General features: G+C 36.1%; 1 protein-coding gene and 1 non-coding gene across 2 annotated transcripts; both read right to left on the bottom strand.

The window, feature by feature from the left end:
- Window positions 1-11,680: 11,680 nt before the first annotated feature.
- On the bottom strand, window positions 11,681-14,991 carry LOC110382659 (F-box/LRR-repeat protein 14). The gene has a single exon (XM_021343330.3). The coding sequence runs from the start codon at window positions 14,754-14,756 to the stop codon at window positions 13,419-13,421; it is 1,338 nt and encodes a 445-aa protein (XP_021199005.1). The 5' UTR covers window positions 14,757-14,991; the 3' UTR covers window positions 11,681-13,418.
- Window positions 14,992-17,696: 2,705 nt separating this feature from the next.
- Window positions 17,697-17,815, bottom strand: LOC126056653 (5S ribosomal RNA). The gene has a single exon (XR_007512206.1). It is a non-coding gene; the product is annotated as a 5S ribosomal RNA (ribosomal RNA).
- Between the last annotated feature and the right edge of the window lie 2,681 nt (window positions 17,816-20,496).

The raw sequence follows: 20,496 nt of genomic DNA, 5'->3' as shown, positions 1-20,496 counted from the left end.
TATCTTACCTAGTTGTACCTATGTATGTCTAATTGTCTATATCTCCTATCATATGTAGTTAGAGGCCAATACTTAGCCTATGTATGCTCGGATGTCTATCCATTAACACACAATTTTAATCATGCCAAATAACTATTGATATTGCTGAACGTGGTATTTTTGCGACTCAAGCCAGTCCAGATTTGCCACCATTAAAACATACTTATGTATTTATTTCACCAATTATTATTTTTTCCTATCCCAAACAAAATGGTAATTACAATCCCGTTTCCAAAAGCAAAAATGCCGCCCATAATTAAACGGACAATTCTGTCCATTTTCAGAACAAACGTCAGAATATTATGATAGATAGCCGACAATAACTATCATAATCTTTGTTTCCGAAAACTCGACACTTTGATCCGTCGCCGAAAGTGTCCGACACAAAAAAACATTTCTAGTTGTCTATTGTTCGTCTTTTATTTGCTTGTCTGGACGGGGCCGAAAAAAAACTGTCGGTCACAAAGGGATTTCGGTTTTATCCGTCCGGGGCATTCATGAATATGTAAGCCGACTTCACCGTTATACTCTACCTGCGACTTCCAAGACTTCCAAAGCTTGTTCCCATTTACTCCAAACCGGATATCAGTTTTACTCAAAATAAATAAAAATTAAAATTATCTGAACTATATTTGCAAACTTAAAATTATTATGTATATCAACTAAAAATAATAAAAACTGAGAGCTGGGCGTCGAAGTACTCCTCCGCATCGCTGTCCAGAAGACTGGCCGCATTGCCACGTTTAATGGCAATGCTAATTATTTTTCCTAAGAGCTATTTATTTACTCCCATTGTTTTCATACATTTCTTCCACTTGGATCCGTAGAACAAAATAAATAAACAAACGAACGAACCCTCAAATTCCTTCCACATGGCTCCAAAAAGTGTTGTGTATCGTCAGCAAAATATCAAAATTACATACATGTTTTGGAACTCGGGAGAAGGATTTTATTTTCTCTAAAGAATTTTCATCACAAACTCTGGATGTATAAATATAAACATTCTGTTTAAATTTTCTGTATCAATCTGTATTTTTTGGCTAAATAAACGTCATTTTATTTATTTATTAATTAATTGTTTTCTTTTTCGCCTTGGACGCATTGGGAAGGAATTTGTGGAGCAGGTGAGAACAAGCCTTCCAAGTAAAGTTTCTTCAAGTCGATCTAAGTTTAGTGTTGCCCCTCTGTCATTCAAATCGCGGCTATTTATGACTTGTTTGAATATTTCAATGTTTGTAAGTTGTATATAAGCAGGATTTTACTTGCTGTTTTATGATTTGGTCGTGTTATTTGAAAAGGGGATTGAAGACAGTAATTTTTGTCACCCTTTTATCTACAACATTATTATAATTTCTTCCCAATTATCCCTTATTTATTTATTAAACCCATTAAAATTATTGTGACTAAACCAGTGAGTACTAAAAAGTTTCTTTGAGAAGGTCGTTCGTAATCATCAGTAGAATAACGTGTTCAAGTACCAGTCATCCTATACACAGATTCACCACCATTTCAAAATCTATTCTCTAAATGAGAACCTAAATAACTACCTCATTTATTATTACAAATTATTCAAAAGCGTAAATCATACTTATGTCCATAAATTGTAAGGAAAAATAATAAATTTCCTGCGATTCAGCCGCTGGTTTGTTAGCTCTTTATATAGATTAACGAGCGGCTAATGCTTTGATTAAACAGTCATTAATCAAACTATCACAGAAGCTAATGAAAACGAATTTGTTCAATATCAAATCGGTTTAGCATGTTTCACACTTTAACATTCAAGGACAGACAGACATACACATCGTATGATGTCTTTTAGAGAGAACACTAATATAATCAAGAAGAATCATTTTTTGTTTGTTTGTCTGTACCCTAAAGGCTCCGAAACTACTGAACCGATTTGAAAAATTCTTTCACTGTTGGAAAGCTGCACTCTTCCCGAGTAACATAGGCTATATTTTATCCCGATATGCGGAGTAGTTTCCAGGGGATGTGAGTGAAACCACAGGAAAACAGCTAGTTAGAAAATATGCCTTGAAACTGTTACTAGGTACTTAAAATTAGATTTAGAAATATAACTAGTTTTAAATAATGCTAAGTAGAACATTTAACTTGGTAATTTATTTATCAATATGTGCATATTTTTTTTATTTATTCTAAATGCTCTTTCCACAAAGTAATGAATTATTTATTAAGTATCTATAAATTTAGCTTTGCAATTATAAAAAAAATCTGCAAAGTTTCGTCTCAAAATACCATTGAGACAATTTTCTGTTCCTTCGAATAACATAGGTTTTATTTTTTTATGTAGGTATGTATGGATGTTTAATTCTTTTTCATGCAAATACTACCTATGGATCTTGACCAAAGACAGAAAATTTTTACATCAGAATAACATAGGTACCTACAGGATAATTTTTATCTACATTCAGGAATTAGTTCCTACAAAAACCGGGTGAAACCACAGACAGAAGCTAGTATAAACTATAAACATAATAATAGCACAAGATATAGCGTTCCATTTTCTCTATCTAACGTGTTCCGTATTAATGCAAGAATGTCACTGTGGGCGGGTTACGGTGACCGAGTGACGTCACGCTGCCAAAATTATTGGGTTACCGGGCCCCTTGACACACACCTAGTGCAGTAAACAGGTAAATAACACGTTGGAAATAGCTGTGAATGTATGGGTGAAAAAAGTTCTGAAATAGTTCTTGTTTGTGCAGGTATTAAATCATCTTGGAGTTTAATTCTGCTCTTTTAAGTTAATGTGACTGTACTCACAAGAGTTTGGCCAGTTGCAAAGGACATATAACTGTGCACAAGTATTTGAGCAGACACAGATGCACTCCCTATTCCTTCACTCTCATAGCCCGATGGGACGGCAATCCGACACGACCGGAGAGAGATTAGGCGCAGGCAGGACCGACATTTAATTTATTTGATCTTCATTTGTTTCTTTAGCTAAATGAACGTGTTTACTTATGGTTATCTATCTGCATAAATACTTATTTTTTGTCTCCGAATGGTAATTTATAATCATCTTTAGAAGTATACCAAGATGAGAAGTGAAATGTTTCATGTCTCATGATTTTTTGTACACCGCCATAAATTGCATAACCTTTTTGCTCTAATCTAGATAGTCCGGTTGCAATATATCAAGCCAGTCTTTCATATTATTCACAATCTATCCATCTTTTTAAATTCAATTTGCATCACTTATCATATTTCATACCCACTTGGCCATCGCAGCGCTGTCTTCTCTTGTTTTTTGTGCATATCATTTTAAGTATGTAGATAAATGATTCGCTATGGAAATGGTCTAGATCTACCCAGTCCATATATCTTACTTAGACAAGAAAACGAAACTTTTTGTTTTAATGAGATCCTAGTACCAATGAGTCAGTATTGCCTCACAACATTAGGGAATGTTGCGAAATAAAGTATCTACTTGAGCTCAGATCATTATCGTAGGTAGGCAAAACCAGTTGGCTACGCGCAGTGGGCAGAAACGCAACTTTTTAATTGCCAACGAATAAATTACACTCGCTTATGATTCCCTGGTACTCTCCGAGTCGTCACGGCAAACGAAGTTTGTAGACGCAACTATGCAAGAAATGTATTTATTGAATTTTAAAATAAAGAAGCTAAAATGTTGAGAAGTTTCCGAATTTTTTGTGTTAAGTCTGCGTGTTTGGAATTACCTTCATTTCTCTGTCTGCAGGCAGTTTGATATTCGATATGGAATCAAAATGGCAGTATCAACTTCAGGAATTTATACTCTTCGAACATAAAACGAGAACCTAATTAAATACTCCATTATAATAATCAAGCACTATTTTAATGCGTATTTGATTGAAATAATGTTGTTTTACAAGATATTTAGCAAACACGTATTCTTAATGCAAAAACCATGAAGTTTTGGTAATTGAATCGATTATTTGATTTTTGTTGGTCACGAATAAGAAATATGTGTTAACATTGAAAGAATTTGCCAAAAACATGAGGTAGGTCAACAGTTAAATATTATAATAACATAATTGCATAGAGCGGATAGCGCGTCAATCAACTAGTGAATCTATAAAAATAAATTAAAGATTTTATGGCAATTTCACGACCAATCCATTAAATTCATGATTGGGCTACAGCTCTGACACAGATCGGAAGATTTATAACAGATGCAAATGTATCAGGAAATGAAGTTGAACTAAAACATGTTAATCAGAGTGAAGAACCATTTAAAGATATAATAGAGTGATAATGTGGGCAGAGACTCGTAAAATTATGGCAGGTACACGTCGGCAGTAGGGTGCTTCCAAACGATCTCTTATGAAAACAAATGAGGGCGACCTATGGTCAACAGTCTACGTTATATGGCTGTGATAATACAGAAATGCAGAGAACAATAAAACTATAACAGTGCTTTAAAAATACTACTACGAAGTTGGTAACTAAAGAATTCACGAAAGTCAAAATGTATGCAACCACTCGTCACCACTTCACCAGCTACCGTCGAATAACTTTTCCTCTGTGAAGTCAGCCATTTGACATCTGGCGTATGGACGATAGTGTTTTGTTAATGCATTTTGAGCAGCACCTAACTTCAGCACAGTTATTTAAATAGAGGTATATAGACCAGCCTAGCTCAATGGTTAATGAACTTTAATTCTAATAATTGCAGTCTGAGTGATATCATTTTGCATTACAATTGATGCTAGTTCGTTTGTCACTGTAGTGCAATGACCTCGGAATATTTTGCACGTCACAATGGCTTTTGCAAATTTATCCGTCATCAATGTTCCTAACTTCATACATTCTTTTTTTTTAGTTTAGAATATTGTAGACACAACATGTAGTAGATAAAGCTTCAGATGCCAGAAGTATTGTTGTGAATATGAAAAACAATGGATTTTTTACCCGACTGCCAAGAATTGTTATATGCCGTTGCGCTGTAGAACAGTCGTCCAACTGCGATTGTTTCTGCTTTTTGAGATCGACTGTCATTTTTCACTCTCAGGAATATATTCTGTTCTTTGTAAATTCTTCGGTCTTGATGATTTTGACATCGGTTATAACTTCTATGACAAAGTGTGAAATAATAAAAAATATTTGGTGGCATTGCTCCTCTTACCCATTCAGTCATCACTAATGACGAAGCAAGTCCAAACTCTATTACGAAACGGAATAAGGTCAAAATTAGATAGAGCTCTGCGCCAGTGGGCCGTATCAATTATAATCATCTAAAACCTTAGACAAGTCTACCAACTGGAGACGTCATTGTCTTTCCTCCTGCCAAAGGCCAAAGGTACCACCGCTCATACTCTTATGTCTACATCTATGCGTCAAGTTTGTGCTTATGTTTGTCAATTTTGTCGTGTGCGTTCTTAATGTCGAACTGAAAATGTATGAGTCAGCTATCACAATTTCTTGCGTTGCCTCGCCTTCATAAAAAAGGAGGTTCTAAGTTTGATCTGTATGTATGTATGCATATGTTTATGCGAAATTATCTCCTGTTTTCAGCATAGTATTTTTCAGACATAGGAGAAAGTTTTAGGAATATTACTTAAGACGGTTTTATTTTTTGTAGAGATGAAGTTATTTCGTTTACCCATATGTAGATCAGTGTTCATGGCAGTTCCAGCTAGTTCAATCATCTAAATCTAAAACCCAGCAGAAATGACGTTGATTGCAGACTTAGTTTTAAAACGTCATCCATCAGTTGTGTCAAGGTCTCCCATTGTTGACGCCTCCATAACTTATTTCATTTCTATTGCTTTAAGTTTTTTCTTTGTGATTTCATTCATGACGTTTGGATTTGGCAAAGTTATATCTAGTATTGTTTGTCTGTCTATTTGTGTGTGTGTCTGTGATTTTGTTGTTGTGTTAGTTGCGAAATTCTTGTGTTTTGTGGTATGGGTTCATATACTTATGTGTCTTGTTCAAAACACACTGTCCCTTTCATAATGGCAGGATTTATAATGAACTAGAACTTTAGAAGAATTCGCTAGCAAATCTTTGTACCTGTCATAAAAGAAGTTGTTAAAATTGCGAATTTCTTCTACGAAAGTTAGTATATTTGAGGACTGAAATTCATCCACTATTAATATTAATATTTTTGAGGACTTACATCTTATTGTTTTCAAACAAACAGACACAGTTTTCTGATCAATACTTCCTGCAACAATGACATCTATGTAAAGTCTTACACTATTTTTGAAATTTTAATAAAACTAAATTGTTGCATTACTAAGAAATTGTCAAAGAAACCCTGTTCTTTCTTTATAATCAGTTTCTTACAGAATAGTTCATTATCCTAATTTAGTTCATTCATCAACTTTGTATTATCAACGTTGGTACCTATTTGGGAATATAATTTATCATTATACATATTCGCTATATCACCCACGCTTTTTATTTATCATTTCTATAGAAAATTGGGGTTAATACCCAAGAGTGATTTCTGGAATTCTATTCAATATTCAGTAAGTATATTAATTTTATTGAGTCTAATAGGTAATATACGTTACCTATGTATTTTCGTACGTCCATACAATAATTTAATTTTGTAGCTCCCCTCTTAAGTTACGCTTCTCTCTCTTGCTTTCTTAAATAATAGCAGAAGAACCAATGAGTTTAATAACGTTTTGGTCCAAAAGCAAATGATTCTGTTTCCCGACTTACATTATTCATTAAAATAGTGACATTTTCTTCATGATTCAAAATGGTTTAATAATCACTCCATTCCCTCGCCATAGTTTGCATTGTAGATTTTATCTTTTGGCGTTTTCACATTTGTAAGTAATAAAGTAATTATCCTTCAGCCATTGACAAACAGTAACAACAGCGGATCTTCAAAGCAAAATAAACATAGAAAAATGTCAAACAAAACAAAGAAAGCAATAATTACAAACGAACAGCATAATTAAATGTCGGCGTAGAACGTTTGTACCAAAACTTATATTAGTCATTAAAGAATAAACAAATGACAGACAAAAGACTAAAATCTAACGGAACCATGTTTGGTAAATTAAGAACAAAAGTGATTTCATTGCACATTGAAGGTCTCTTTGTAAGTGAACAAGGGCATTCAACAAAAATGGCCGAACTATATAAAACGGCCTTATGCTCCGTTAAAATTGTTTTATTGGTGTTACAAATGAAAGTAAAACTGTAATATGGATGCCGACGAAGATCGAAGAATTGGAGGATAATTGTTCTAGGACAACCAAAAAAAATAACCCATAAAAACATCGGAATTAAGAAGAAAGAGGCCCCATTTCGGAAAACTGGTTAAACATATTTCTGAAGATGCTAGGCAGAATAATAATAATAGAGTGGGTTCCAAAGAGTGTCCGAAGCAGAATGGTGAAGCGAAAATTGGCGCAAAAACTATGCAATTTTATACTTAGCTTCTCTAACTACACAACAATTCACCTAACTTCAGACTGGCACAGCTACGTAAAAGCAGTGATGTCATGGTAAACATATAGCGAAACCCGATTAGTCCCCTATTCTAAATATGCATGACTCTAGTTTTGCAAACTGCAGTGCATAGGGGACAAGAGATGTATTTCTTGCAAGTTCATATCCAAAAATCCGTCAAAATAGATATTATCATAAATACAATATAGTTCCTCTAGAAGTACAATAAAAATTCAAAACTGTTTACAAGTTACCATAAAACAATAAACTTATAAACTAACATTCTTAAATGAAAGAAAAGTTAGCTCAAGAGTAGAAAGTTGACGCCTGAGAATATTTCTGTCAACAAAAGAGTTTCTTTACTACGGGAATCATTTTACAACAGAGTTTAAAACAGTACGGGTATTGTTTGCATCGGGTAACTGCTTTCTGGTTACTGCGGCCCTGGTACATAAAGAGTTTAGGAAGGAACATGGTGGGTTTTAGTCAGTAAGTCTGACACTTCCTCTTTCCACGTTTGTAAATTGAGCATAAAAAAGTAAGTGCTTTTTATTGGAGATAGACCCTTCTTGCAGTAATTAACCAGATAGTCCAGAGTCCAGACGTTTTTTTACGAACAAGTACAAAATTCTGTGTTTTTGCAAAGGACAAGTAAATGTGGAATACCAAAAAAATTTTGCTGTAGCCAAGCACCTTCGTGCATTTAACCTACCTACATACTTTTTCCTATCATAGAGCTCGTTGAATTCCACATTCCACAGACATCCAAGACATAAAGATAGAAGTAAATTCGGTAAATAGTTTTTGTTTATCAAGACAAACTTGTCTAGCTAATGACCAACATAGCTTACTGAAAATCATTTTTTAACCGACTTCCCAAAAAGAGATTCTTGACGACTGGTAAAATATACCTACTTGTAGTTCAAAAAACGAGTTTTCCAACGAAAGTGACAATAACACCAATAAACATAATAGTTTTGAATTTATATGAAACTCTGTACCGTACCTATTACAGGTAACAGAATTACAAATCCATTGTTTCAAAAATCTGTTAGTTCTAAGAATGTTTTCAAATCCGATTACTGTTTCATTTGTAACGGCTAGTTTTTATATATTGCTTGTTGTTAAAAACTAGATGTAATAATATGTTATTAAGTGTATTAGTTACAGTGAGTTCTAGAATTAGGAAAACAATTGAATACCTACTTTTGATTTTCCGCGGATTTTTCAACTGATGAATTGATTTTAGGAGATCGTTGGTTGGTCAACTATCTAATATTCTTCGATTCATTCGTATAGGAGGTGTTAGTTTATTCTTCAGCCTTACTTGCGTATTACCATCATTTAAGACTGACTTCAGCCTGCGTCCTGAGGTCAGTACTTCTACTCATAGGTAAAAATATTCTAGATGTGTTATTTTGTATTGCAATTCATATGTCTGCTATTTCATGGAAGAGACGAAGCAGATGATTTTCCTATTTAATACTTTAAATTTTGATTACGTGAAAAAGATATCATAAACAAGAACTTGGATGACGTCAGGGCGTGTCGAATTTTATAATTTTAAAGGCCAAGAAGCGCATGAGTCAATACGAGGTAATTTTGTGAATCAGTCACTACCTGAAATCTAATTTATTTTCCTGCTAATTCATTAAGGATTATTTAAGCCATCGTTATGTGCAGATGAATAACTAGAACTATCTGTGACATTTTAATTAATAAATGTTTTATTTCTTATTTAAAGAATTTTCCTAATATTCTGAAGCTAAAAAGATTTAAAAAATAAAAAAATACACCAAAATTCCATATTTTTGTTAAAAATTAGTCCTTTGATCCAAATATGCATTGGTCCTATGGGTTGACAAATTTTACCAAAGCATATCATACCTCTACTTGTGTTTTTTCAATATGAATTTCAAAATTATTTATAGAGTCACATAAATTAATAAAACTTTAATCCTAACTAGTGGTTTCAATTGTCTAAAGTATTAGATTTCATATCGAGGGTGAATGTTTCTACGCACATTCTCTTGGGAGATTAGAGTTCAAAAAGGGAGACTTTGAGGGGTTCAAACAGACAGGGTTTGTTCTTATCTCTCTAACCAAATGTATTTATATGAAAGAAGAATGATAAAAAAACTAACTTTTACTAATTTTAGCAGTTAACTAATATATAAAGTATAAAAAGGTAAAAATATATAAAGTATATTTAAGATTTATTCTCACTCCGGTTTGCAATAAAGGATTATTGCAAACCTACAAATAATTATTTTAAAATGACACAGATTTGGCCAAGTTTTATAAATAGCATTATTTCAAACATTCACATATCTTTTAAATTTTCCTAAATCCATAAAAACTGACTCCTCCTCTGATTTATTTCCATCTAAGAAATTATTTAAAATTGATAAAGGATGGTATTATTTAAATTAGAACTGCAAAGAAGAGGTCTACGTATCACCAGTCGATTCCAAGAATAATATTAAAATATTGACCAAACCAAATAGAGTTCAGGGGACCAGACAAACTAAAACAAAACAACGTTACGTCATCGCACATGTATTGTATGAACACATATAGTTTGTATGTAAGTATATGTGCAGTTTTCTACACAAACACGGCCACGGGTTATCGAGTCACCTCACCTATCTTGCCCGATTATCACATTCCTGGGTATCTCCAAGATGGCGTCTATGAAACGTCATTTTGAATTTTGTTAAAGATTTTTAACTGACTTCCCCGGAAAAGGCTCGGAGGATAATTCCCAAAAAGAAGAGGTTCTAATTTGTTCGGAATATTTTTTATACTACCTATTGCATTGATAAGGATAAGTTTTCATCATCTGCTTAGTCTTTCCCCAACTATATTGTAGTTGGATTATGACAGTAGAGAGACTGTGTTTTACATGGACCGACTGCTTATCTGACCCCATCAAACCAGTAACCCAGGCAACCCAAAATATAGGAAAACTTTTATCATGTACCTATATTAAATAATATTTTTTCGTAGATATTTCGATTAATATTAGTAGCAAAAATAAGATAACATTCATTTCGATTTTAAATCATTGTGCAACTCTTAAAAACTGTAATCTATTCATTTATTTGCGTGACATTTAATTAAGATAGGTATCCGAATTTTAAGTATTTACTAAATATTCATTATCTATTCTAAAATAAATAAATAATTTTATTTTGGGATATTTATACATTATTTGCTTCCGGCACCCAAAATAATGGATGTCACTTTGGACAAAGAATAAGCATTGCTATCCAACGTGACTATTTCTTTTGGTACGATCCTAGTTGACTAAAATGCATTATTTTTTCTTCCGTATTGTAATTTTATAGTTCTTTTACGTGCTTAAATTATTGCTTAATAAATTACGCGAAATTACTTCATAGTTTTAATATTAAGTTTAATCTTTTTTTGCTATCTTTTCAATATCTTATCCTTCAATAGAGATATTGTATCAACATTTTGATATTATATCATACCTATTCTAAAATATTATCGCTATCTGTATATGTACCTAATACCTATGTAGAAGGTACATAGGTACATACCTACATATACATAGTATGTGTGTGTGTTTTCGAAAACAAATGTATTATTGTTTTGCCTTCATTTAGCTGGGAAAAACAATTGAATCTCAAATGTATGTAATAGGTATTAGTCAGTAGTTATTAACGGGTAATTACAATAATATTTATGTATGACTGCATGTTATTCAATGATTTTGTAACTTAGTGCTATCCCCAATATTCCATTATTATGATTTGCTTTCTATGAGGCTTTGTTATATATTTTTGACACTCAATCAACACTGTTGGTTTATGTTCCCGCCTCAAAAACGGTTCCAGTAGGTATTTGTTTTATCATAATTTTGAAAATTCTCTACTATAGCATTAATTCATCAATCTATCCTTCAGGAATCCATATCTATCCCTCATCTATCCTTAATTCTTCAGTATTTTTTGACTGTTTTCTTCATGAAACTGTTTATTTTTTGCAGTTGCAATATGGTCTATAACGATAAAGTTAAACTGCAGAACAGCGAACTGTTGCTGGCTTTTAATATTATTTAAAAGTAGATTGTTCTTGGAAAGCCATAAATGTTACCTATTTGGTTATTACTGATCAGACTTATTTTATACCAAGAGCGTGTATATGAATTGCTCGAGATGCTTTAGAAGGTAAAGAAATAAAATGTCCAAAATAATTTGTAACTTAAACGATGACTTTTAATACACTTTTCTCCTATATTACATTCGTTTTGTACAAAAACAACGTATCATTGAAGTATACAACGTATTTTATTGATTTTTAATTCGATCTTACACGACAATCACATTGCCTACACTAAAACAATTAAACACTAATAATTATAATATCAAAAATTACGTATAAACGAGATCTTTATACATTGGGAGACGTCATTGAAACAGTTTGTAGAAAAAGATTAGAAAAACATCTACAACTTTAATTTGACAAAAAACTTTTAAGAAATCAAAAGTTGTTGGTAGTTCAAAAACATTGGAAGCCAAAATTGATATTTTAGCCTAAAACAGAGACACAAAAGTAACTATGGAAGAAGATGGATAAGTCATTGTTCGTCAAAATTGTATCGAAGAAGTTTCAGTCTTTTGACTAAAAACTATTTTGAATAACCTTATCGAACATTAGGTTAATCATTTACGCGAACTATCCCACAAAATCAGATTAGATAAAAACCCGTGGATTTTACAAAAGTAATTGTGATTATTTTGTCATTTTCCATCGTTTTGGTGAACAAAAAGAAACGATTTGGCAAATCACATTTTAATTATTGAATATTTATCACAAATTATTGGCCGGCCATTGTTATTTGCTTCGGCAGTTAGCAAATGTGGAGTAACAATAATACCGAGTTATGTCACTATTTGTACAATGTTTTCCTATGAAATCTCGGCCGTGTATATGATAAATGGTTTCTATACATCACTGTCATGTATGTATTACGTCATTGTAACAAAATGTATAACATCATTGGTTCAATCTTTGAACGCTTCTCACAAAACTTCATCTACATCAGCGTTTTACTTGTATATTTTCTTTTCTTGTTCATTTTACTAAAGGAAAGATTGATCTTAGTCAGTATTTGCTTATTTTAACAATTTTTTATAAAGGAAGTATCACTTTTTGCCATTTGTTTTAATAGTTATATCGGTATGGCAATAAAGTTTTTAAACAATGATACAAATGAATTTACATTGTCCATGACGGAATCAATTAACTACAGTACAAAATGCCTGTTTATAAACTTTAGGCCGATTTATAAAGTAAACTCATACATACACGTTACTGGAAGATTCATGTAATATTAAAACAATTGTCATCTCCCAAATCACGCTTCCATCACAAAATTAAATAAAAAAACCTAACGTTTAACAATTTGGATAGTTTCCTAACTTCTCGCATAAGATCGAATTAAAAATATTGATAAATTTGAAGAATGGCTAAATATCTACCTAACTAATGGAGCAAAATATTATTCTGTTAAACCAGACCTTTTTAAAATTACAAAACTTGAGACATTAACATAGAATTGCGTCACACTCGACAATAACAAAATAAATGAAGACAATAAGGAGAACTGAGAACATTCAAAAAGGCCTGACTCAACATTGCGACTAGGCATTGGGGCAACTTTCTTCGAGAAACTTAACCAAAACTTGTCTTTTACTTAACACAAACTGATTCTGACACAATAAACAACACAAATGGCTTAAAAACAGAAACATACAACAGAAAGCAGCCCCATATCCTAAATAATAATTCGATAGTTTAATATCTTAAAATTGGTTAATTCTTTTATTCACTGTCCAGAGTATACCTACAACCTTGGCGCTCCTTCACTTCAACATGGCCGTCGCACTCACACACGCGCGCACAGACACTAACTAGTGTGTGTGTGGTCACCGCACATGCCACAGACCGAGGTTAAGTACCATGAGCCGAGGCAACTTCACGATGTGGTCTAAGCCTTGCGGAGTGATACACGTACAACCGTACAAGTCTATCTCTATCAGATTGTGTAGGCCGTCCCCGAGCGCCCGCAGGCCTCTATCGGTGACCCGAGTGCACTGTCCTATATTTAGCGTTTCTAGCTGTGATAGCCTGGCGACCCGCTCCAGGCCCTCGTCCGTGAGGCGGCAGGCGCTCAGCGACAGCGAGCGGAGCCCCGACAGGCCCAGCGTCGCGTGCGACAGAGCCTCGTCGCCCACCTTGTCGCAGAACGACACGTCCAGCGCCCTCAGCCGGCCGCTCTCCGCCAGGTGCGCCACCCCTGCGTCCGATATCCCGTCGCAAGCCCTCAAGTTTATATCTTCTAAGTACGGCAGTCGCGCCAAATGCCTCAGTCCTGCGTCCGTGACTGCCACGCAGAATGACAGATTTATGGATTTAAGTTTAGGAAGACCAGTGGCTGTATGCTTCAGCGCTTCGTCCGTTAACCTTTGGCAGTCTTGTAGTCCCAAATGCTCCAACTCCGGCGTGCCTCGCGCTTCGCCGCCGCCGCACAGATGCGCTATCCCCGCATCGTTCACGTGCCAGCACGACCGTAAGTTCAAGTGACGTAGTTTTCTGAGTCCCCATGCGATAAGCAACAATCCCGTATCTGTTATGTTGCAACACCCGCCCAGTTCTAACTCTTCCAAGTTTTTGAGCGATTGTGCTATTCTGCCGAGTGACGAGTCGGTCACTTGCTTGCATAGTGAGAGATCTAGTCTACGTAATGCTGGTAATTCAGCAGCGAACGCGCTCGCCAGAGCAGCGTCCGTCACACTGTAGCATCCACTGAGGGAGAGCGACTCTAGTCCCGGCAGCGCGGCCACTGCATCCCTGAGTCCGCGGCGGAGGGACAGCACTTGTAACTTCCGCACTCCTCGCCTGGCTAGCGACTGAAACAGCACGGGCGCGGGCCGCCTCAGGTGCAGGGCAGCTTCCACTCCGCGCCACACGGACCGGCGATCAGCTGCGTCTCTCCAAGCGCGGCAAACCTGCGCCGCGCGGCCCCGGTCCCGCACCGGCAGCCTTTCGAATATGAGAGCTAACAGTTCCGGGTACAGCCGCGATATGTGAGTTCCCTGAGGCTCCTGTGGCGGCTCGGGCACGTGAGGCACGGGCAAGTGTGGCCGGTGTAGTCTGTAGGGCGCACTGCGTAGTTTTCTTCTATTCGTACTGGGCTCTCTAAGTTCGGTAAGTCCGAGGCGATCGTCCCGCCAGGACATCACTTCCTCCGTCCACCCACTCATTGCGGCGTCACTGTACACTATAACATGTCACGATGCATCGGACCGGTTTTCGGTGAAACTCGTATAGTGGGGAGCGCGCGCGGCGTACGTCGGTCCCGCGTGGCCGCTCCTCGTGTACTGGCGCTCGGCGGAGAGGTCCGCCCCCCCGCGGCGCCCGCGGCCGCCCGAGCGCGGCTATTGGTCGCGGTCGCCGGCACGTGACGCGCGTCGTATCGATTCGGAGGCTCTGCGGCGGCATTTTTAAGTTGGCGGGCCGAGAGCCCGCCTTCGCCCCGCGCGGCCCCCGTCGCCCGCGCGATATACCAAGCAGCCCGGCAGATGAGTCTACTCGGAGACTTTATACCTAATACAATTTTATTCCTAGTTTATATTGCCTATGTGCTCAGTAGTGCTGATGAATTTCAATGGCGTACCACCGTTATGGGTCACTATTCTGTAAACATTTTTGGGGTTTAGACTATATACTGTCTTTTACATAATTGTATTTATTTCAAGTCCTAAGTATAACATGCAGCTTATTTTCATTGTTTGACCTAGTTTCTGGCTCTGATAGACGTCCCATTTCAAAACATAATCATATTAGACGGTATCCACATTTCTATGTCTCAGAGAGACACGTGAGCTAAAGGCACAATACCTAGTCTATGAAAACATCATATTCTTTGATCCCAGTGATAAGGCGGCAAAACAACTCGGCGCGACGTATATTTTCGTTCGCGGTGCACTTGCCGACGACTTGCGACCACTTTACAAAGACCCCTGTCAACTGGCGCGACGTTCCTTACCCCCATACACTTAAGAAGTGCCCCATGTTGTGACACAGGCCAGGATAAATTGGCTTTTTGATAACACCAGCCAACTATTACAAGGGCGACCGGTTGCGAGCGTTCCAAATATGAATTTCGAATTGAAACGTGTTCCAGAATGGAACGCGAGCGAGTTGGCGAGCGGACCGGACCGTTTAGAAAATTAACGGGCCTACGTGGTCCTTGTTTAATCAAAATTGGTCCTTTTGTAAAGTGGTCCTTTAGAAACCCGTAGGCTGGTAACATACCTAAGTAGCGTAGAGAGACATGTACAGAGCTTTGAAAAGTTTAAAAAAAAGTTTTTATTGCAAAGAAGCATTTACTTATCAGTTTATATTAACTGCTTATGATGCAAGCAGATCACTCTCAAAGTAGGTCGTGAGAAAAGTTTTCACAGTTCTGTTAAAAGAGAACGGTTTATTTCGAACCGGAAATACGAGAATGTCCCATTTCAAATTGGTTTTATTTATGTACGAGAATAACATCTTAACATTCGTACAGTTATTAAATTAAATTTTAAAGATATTAAACAGTTTAATATACATAAAAAATTACTTAGCGAAAAGAGACACCGCCTGCGAACCAAAGGGCTAATGTTTAATGTTGATAATTTACCTACATTTTAGCTACTAGGTAAATAAGAATTTAACTAAATAATAATGTGAAAGCTAATACCTACTAAAGGTAATTCTGACAAGAATAAGGTGAGAAATATTGAAAATCATGATACCTATAGATTTTAAGAAGGAGATCTAATGTCTCACATGCATGGCTCCCTATTTATTCATGTTATATTTAAATCAATATTCACATCCCAATATTATGTTGTTTGCGTCGCATAGTTTTCTTAATTTTTTAATCACTATCTGAGCTTTTTTACTAAAGTGCCTAGCACTCACTGTTACCGCTCGCGCTGTTAAAACACGATGGCATAGAAACATATAAATAAAAACATTACTACAAGCACGAAAACATAAGTTTTTTTTTTGGGTTTCCAAAAGGAAAATTGGGACTCCATCACTAAAACCCATTGTGTCCGTCTGACCACAGATTGCTGTCATAGTTACTACGTCTGACACCGAGTGTATCTCATCGAAAATTATTGACTGGCGATCTCTGCCCCCATTAAAACAAATAAATAAAATAGATACCTACTGAAAACTACTACATATGAAAAATAAACTTATGTAAAATAAATTTAAGGGGGCCTCCAGACAGCAAAGATATTTTTGCCGTTTTATAGATAAATGGTAGGTACCTACGAGAGTCCGACTCGCACTTCGCCCGTTTTTTAATATTTCCTGTCTAATTTTGTCATTCTCTGTAATTCTAGAGCTAGATCGCTAAACATATGATTTGCTTATTGTCAACGGTATAATATAACGTGGACATTAATTTTAAGTGGCATTAATTCTAGAGGCTTCTTTGTTAAATAGCCTGAAGGCACAGTTTTACAATGACTCTGGAGTAGACTAGGCGCCAACTAAACATAGTAGTACTGGGTACCTACTTTATAATTTACTAGCTTCTGCCCGCGGTTTCACCCGTGTCTCGAGGAAGTTTGCCGCACGTGGATTAAAAGTAGCCTATATGTTATACTGATATATAAGCTACATTTCTGAAAAGTTTCATCAAAATGCACCTTTTTATTTTTTAACGACGTCAAAAATCATCAAATGACCCCTTCCGCTGTGGGTTAGCAGCGGAGAGGGAGTGTCAGACTCTTACTGACTAAAAACCGTCGTGTTCCGTCATGGGCCTTTTATGTACCAGGGCCGCGGTATCTCTTTCGAACAACCCGCAGCCCCGGCAATCAAAATGCATCTTGAATACTTTTTGCGTGAGAGGGGAACATACATCCAAGTTTGTACCAACAAAGTTTTACCTTTATAAAGTGAACTACTACTCAAGGGGCACCTAGGAAAATATGCAAATGCTCTAAATACACCTTTCTGTTTCCCTTTATTTCAATTTAGACTAGAAAAAGTTGTGAACTTTTTTATTTAGGAAGTCAGGTAAAACTCCCCGTGCCGCTTTTGCTTTTATGGTTGCCATCAAAACAAGAAACTTGCTTGCTCCAAACTAACTTCTGTCTGATACAGATAAAAATAAAATTACGACAAACAAAGCAAAAAGTCAACGTCACGCGGTGTTCCCAGGCGGTCACCCATCCAAGTACTGACCGCGCCCGATGTTGCTTAACTTCGGTGATCGGACGAGAACCGGTGTTTTCAACGTGGTATGGACGTTGACGTGTGAAAGTTCAAAACACATCTTCTATTAATTGGAGTAACGTTTTTATGTGAAAATATTGCTAACCGAGACCCGTGAAACACATAGAAATCCCGTCAGATAAACTATCTGATAGGTGAAGTCACTAGTCTTGGTTCCCATAGGTGCTGTACAAAGGATTGAGTGCTAAACAAAAATTTTCCTAAATTAGGTACCTATTAGGATTTTTTTTTTCCTAATTCTTTCCTAAGAATTTTCTTTTGAATGATTTACGTATAAATTAAAATCACAATAACCTAAAATATTCACAAAACAACATTCATCATAACTTCATACCTAACGGGGAACTTGCGAGCGAATATTAACTTCTTTTTTTTCTCAAAACAGGATGCTCCGAGCGAATTTTTTGTAGGTACCATCCCTTTTTACCGCCTACCTGAGCAAACCCATATGGTTCGGATCTCAAGTTTTACAACAAAACTAACACAAGAAATATTAAATATTGTGTGAAACTTTTTAAAAGGCGAGAGCGAAGTCTTAAACGCTTTTTTGGTCTGTATTTAGTTACAATGATGGAACAAGTAGGAAGGTTTATATTTTTTAGTTTTTATGTAGGTATTTTTTAATTTAGTTTGTATTGTAGTAAATTGTGCTCGTTTATTTATACAATTATATAGGCACCTACATTCTTTGCAAGTAAACATTTTCAATTTCTATGTTTCTTCTACATATTTTCTATTTCTAAAATAAATTTGATCAAAGAGCACTCTGTATTAATTGCATCAACAAAAACGATATATTAGACATATTTTCTTGTCATCAAATAAACAATAATTTAACAAAAAAACGAAGTAAAAAAAATAAACCGAATGAAGATCAACTTATCATAACATTTGAAGTTTTAAAGATCCAAGTACTGCCATCTAGTATTGAATAGCTAAAGAGTATTTTTTTCCCTGTCGTAACGGCGCCCTCTAGCGGTGAGTAGTTGTACTATTGTCTCGACCAGTTGTCAACTTAATAATATAGTTACTAAAGTAAGCAGTAGATGGCGCTGCCGGAAGATAATAGTTTTATTTCAAACTATATAGATGTCGCTGAAAACGAATTTGATAATGCTTTTCGTATTTGGCCGCCCGCCTACGGCCTCATCAAACTTTTTGTAGGACAGATGCCTAATCGGGCCGATGTTTTGTTGGACTATCTGACTAGGATTTTGTGACTGGCTTTGTAGGACGACTGCGTTGCACCATAGCTATCAGTGTGTGTTTTATACTCTTAAAAAAATCGGTCACCGATCATCGGACATGGGCGTACAGCCTCTGGGCCCACAAAGGTGATCCTTATTAGTAGAAACTCTGAAAATTTAGGATAATTTTGATATGATGGATAATCTGACGGTGGGTTCAAGTTCTTACTAATGCTTTTACAGGAATTATGTTCCTTTAACATACAAAAATAATGTATCTTATAAGTAAATCGTATTTCGGTTTGGGTAATTTCACCAATTAGAAATTTGATTTCCCAGTAAGAAAGTCACCAATAAGATTGCCTAATTGTTTTCTAAGTGGCATAAAAACAATATTTATTTGTACTAGGCATGCAGCATGTGCAGTAAGTATTATCACAGATTATATAATAGTTACTACGTAACAGATAAATCACTCCATACAGAAAAGTCCATACCTACTGTTATAAGCACCTACAAGTTCCCAAACTACCTACAAATTCATAGCTGCGTTAGAAAATGAACCTTAAAAACTCCAGCGCTCGATTGTTATTTCAATGCGATAGCGCACAGTTCAGTGACCGCGACCGTGCCGACAGCGAGCGTAGGGTTGCCTCTTACAATTAAATAGGGAACAAAGTTACGCTTATTTGTAACTGTCTTCCCGAATCAATTGAGGTGCCCAACTACTTTTCGAGCACAGAACAGGCAAGTATTCTATACTTACCTATTACCCCTGGCACAACACCACTGACCGCCGATACATACCTACTTACCCAAAATTGGTTTCTGCGCAGCGATATATGCAATGTTCCAAGCCACCATTTAGTGGGACGAGAACTATACCTACTTATACTCGAAATGTTTTTAGCTACAAAAATCGGTAATCATTGCATGTACTAACTAAGTATAAGGTATAAGTATCTATAATTTAAGTATCTAAAGCAGCCATACTCAACCAGCGGCCCGCGGGCCGCCTGCGGCCCGCTGCGCTTTTTTTTGCGGCCCGAGCCACGTTAAGGGCCCAAAATATGAAATTATATATATGAAATATGCAAAAAATGTCTACAGATCTCGGCTTACCGATTCGCACCTAGACGACGTCTTGAGAGTAGCATGCAGTAACTATGTGCCTGATTTATCAAAAATTGTCAAAAATTTGTTACAATGTCAAAAATCACATTAATTTTTATGACAGAAATAAATGCAAATTTTTTTATTATATAGTTTTATTTAACTGTCGCATAATCTTCGCTTCATCACTAGTAACAAATGCGAAAGAAACCCAGTCTGTCTGTTACGCTTTCGTGAATAAACCACTGAATCGATTCTGATGAAATTTGGTACATAGATAGACTATTCGCTGATGACGTAGGTGACATAGGTATGTAGGTAAATTACTGCGGCCCGCAAGGTTAAACAGTAGCAATTATGTGGCCCAGGGTAAAAAAAGGTTGAGTATAGCTGATCTAAA

The sequence above is a fragment of the Helicoverpa armigera genome, chromosome 24, assembly GCF_030705265.1.
Source record: "Helicoverpa armigera isolate CAAS_96S chromosome 24, ASM3070526v1, whole genome shotgun sequence".
Classification (NCBI taxonomy): domain Eukaryota; kingdom Metazoa; phylum Arthropoda; class Insecta; order Lepidoptera; family Noctuidae; genus Helicoverpa; species Helicoverpa armigera.
The sequence above is the reverse complement of the archived record's forward strand: the minus strand, read 5'-3'. Positions and strand labels throughout refer to the sequence as shown.

Excerpts from the sequence above, each read along its gene's own strand:
- LOC110382659 (XM_021343330.3), bottom strand. The coding sequence starts at position 14,756 with ATGAGTGGGTGGACGGAGGAAGTGATGTCCTGGCGGGACGATCGCCTC.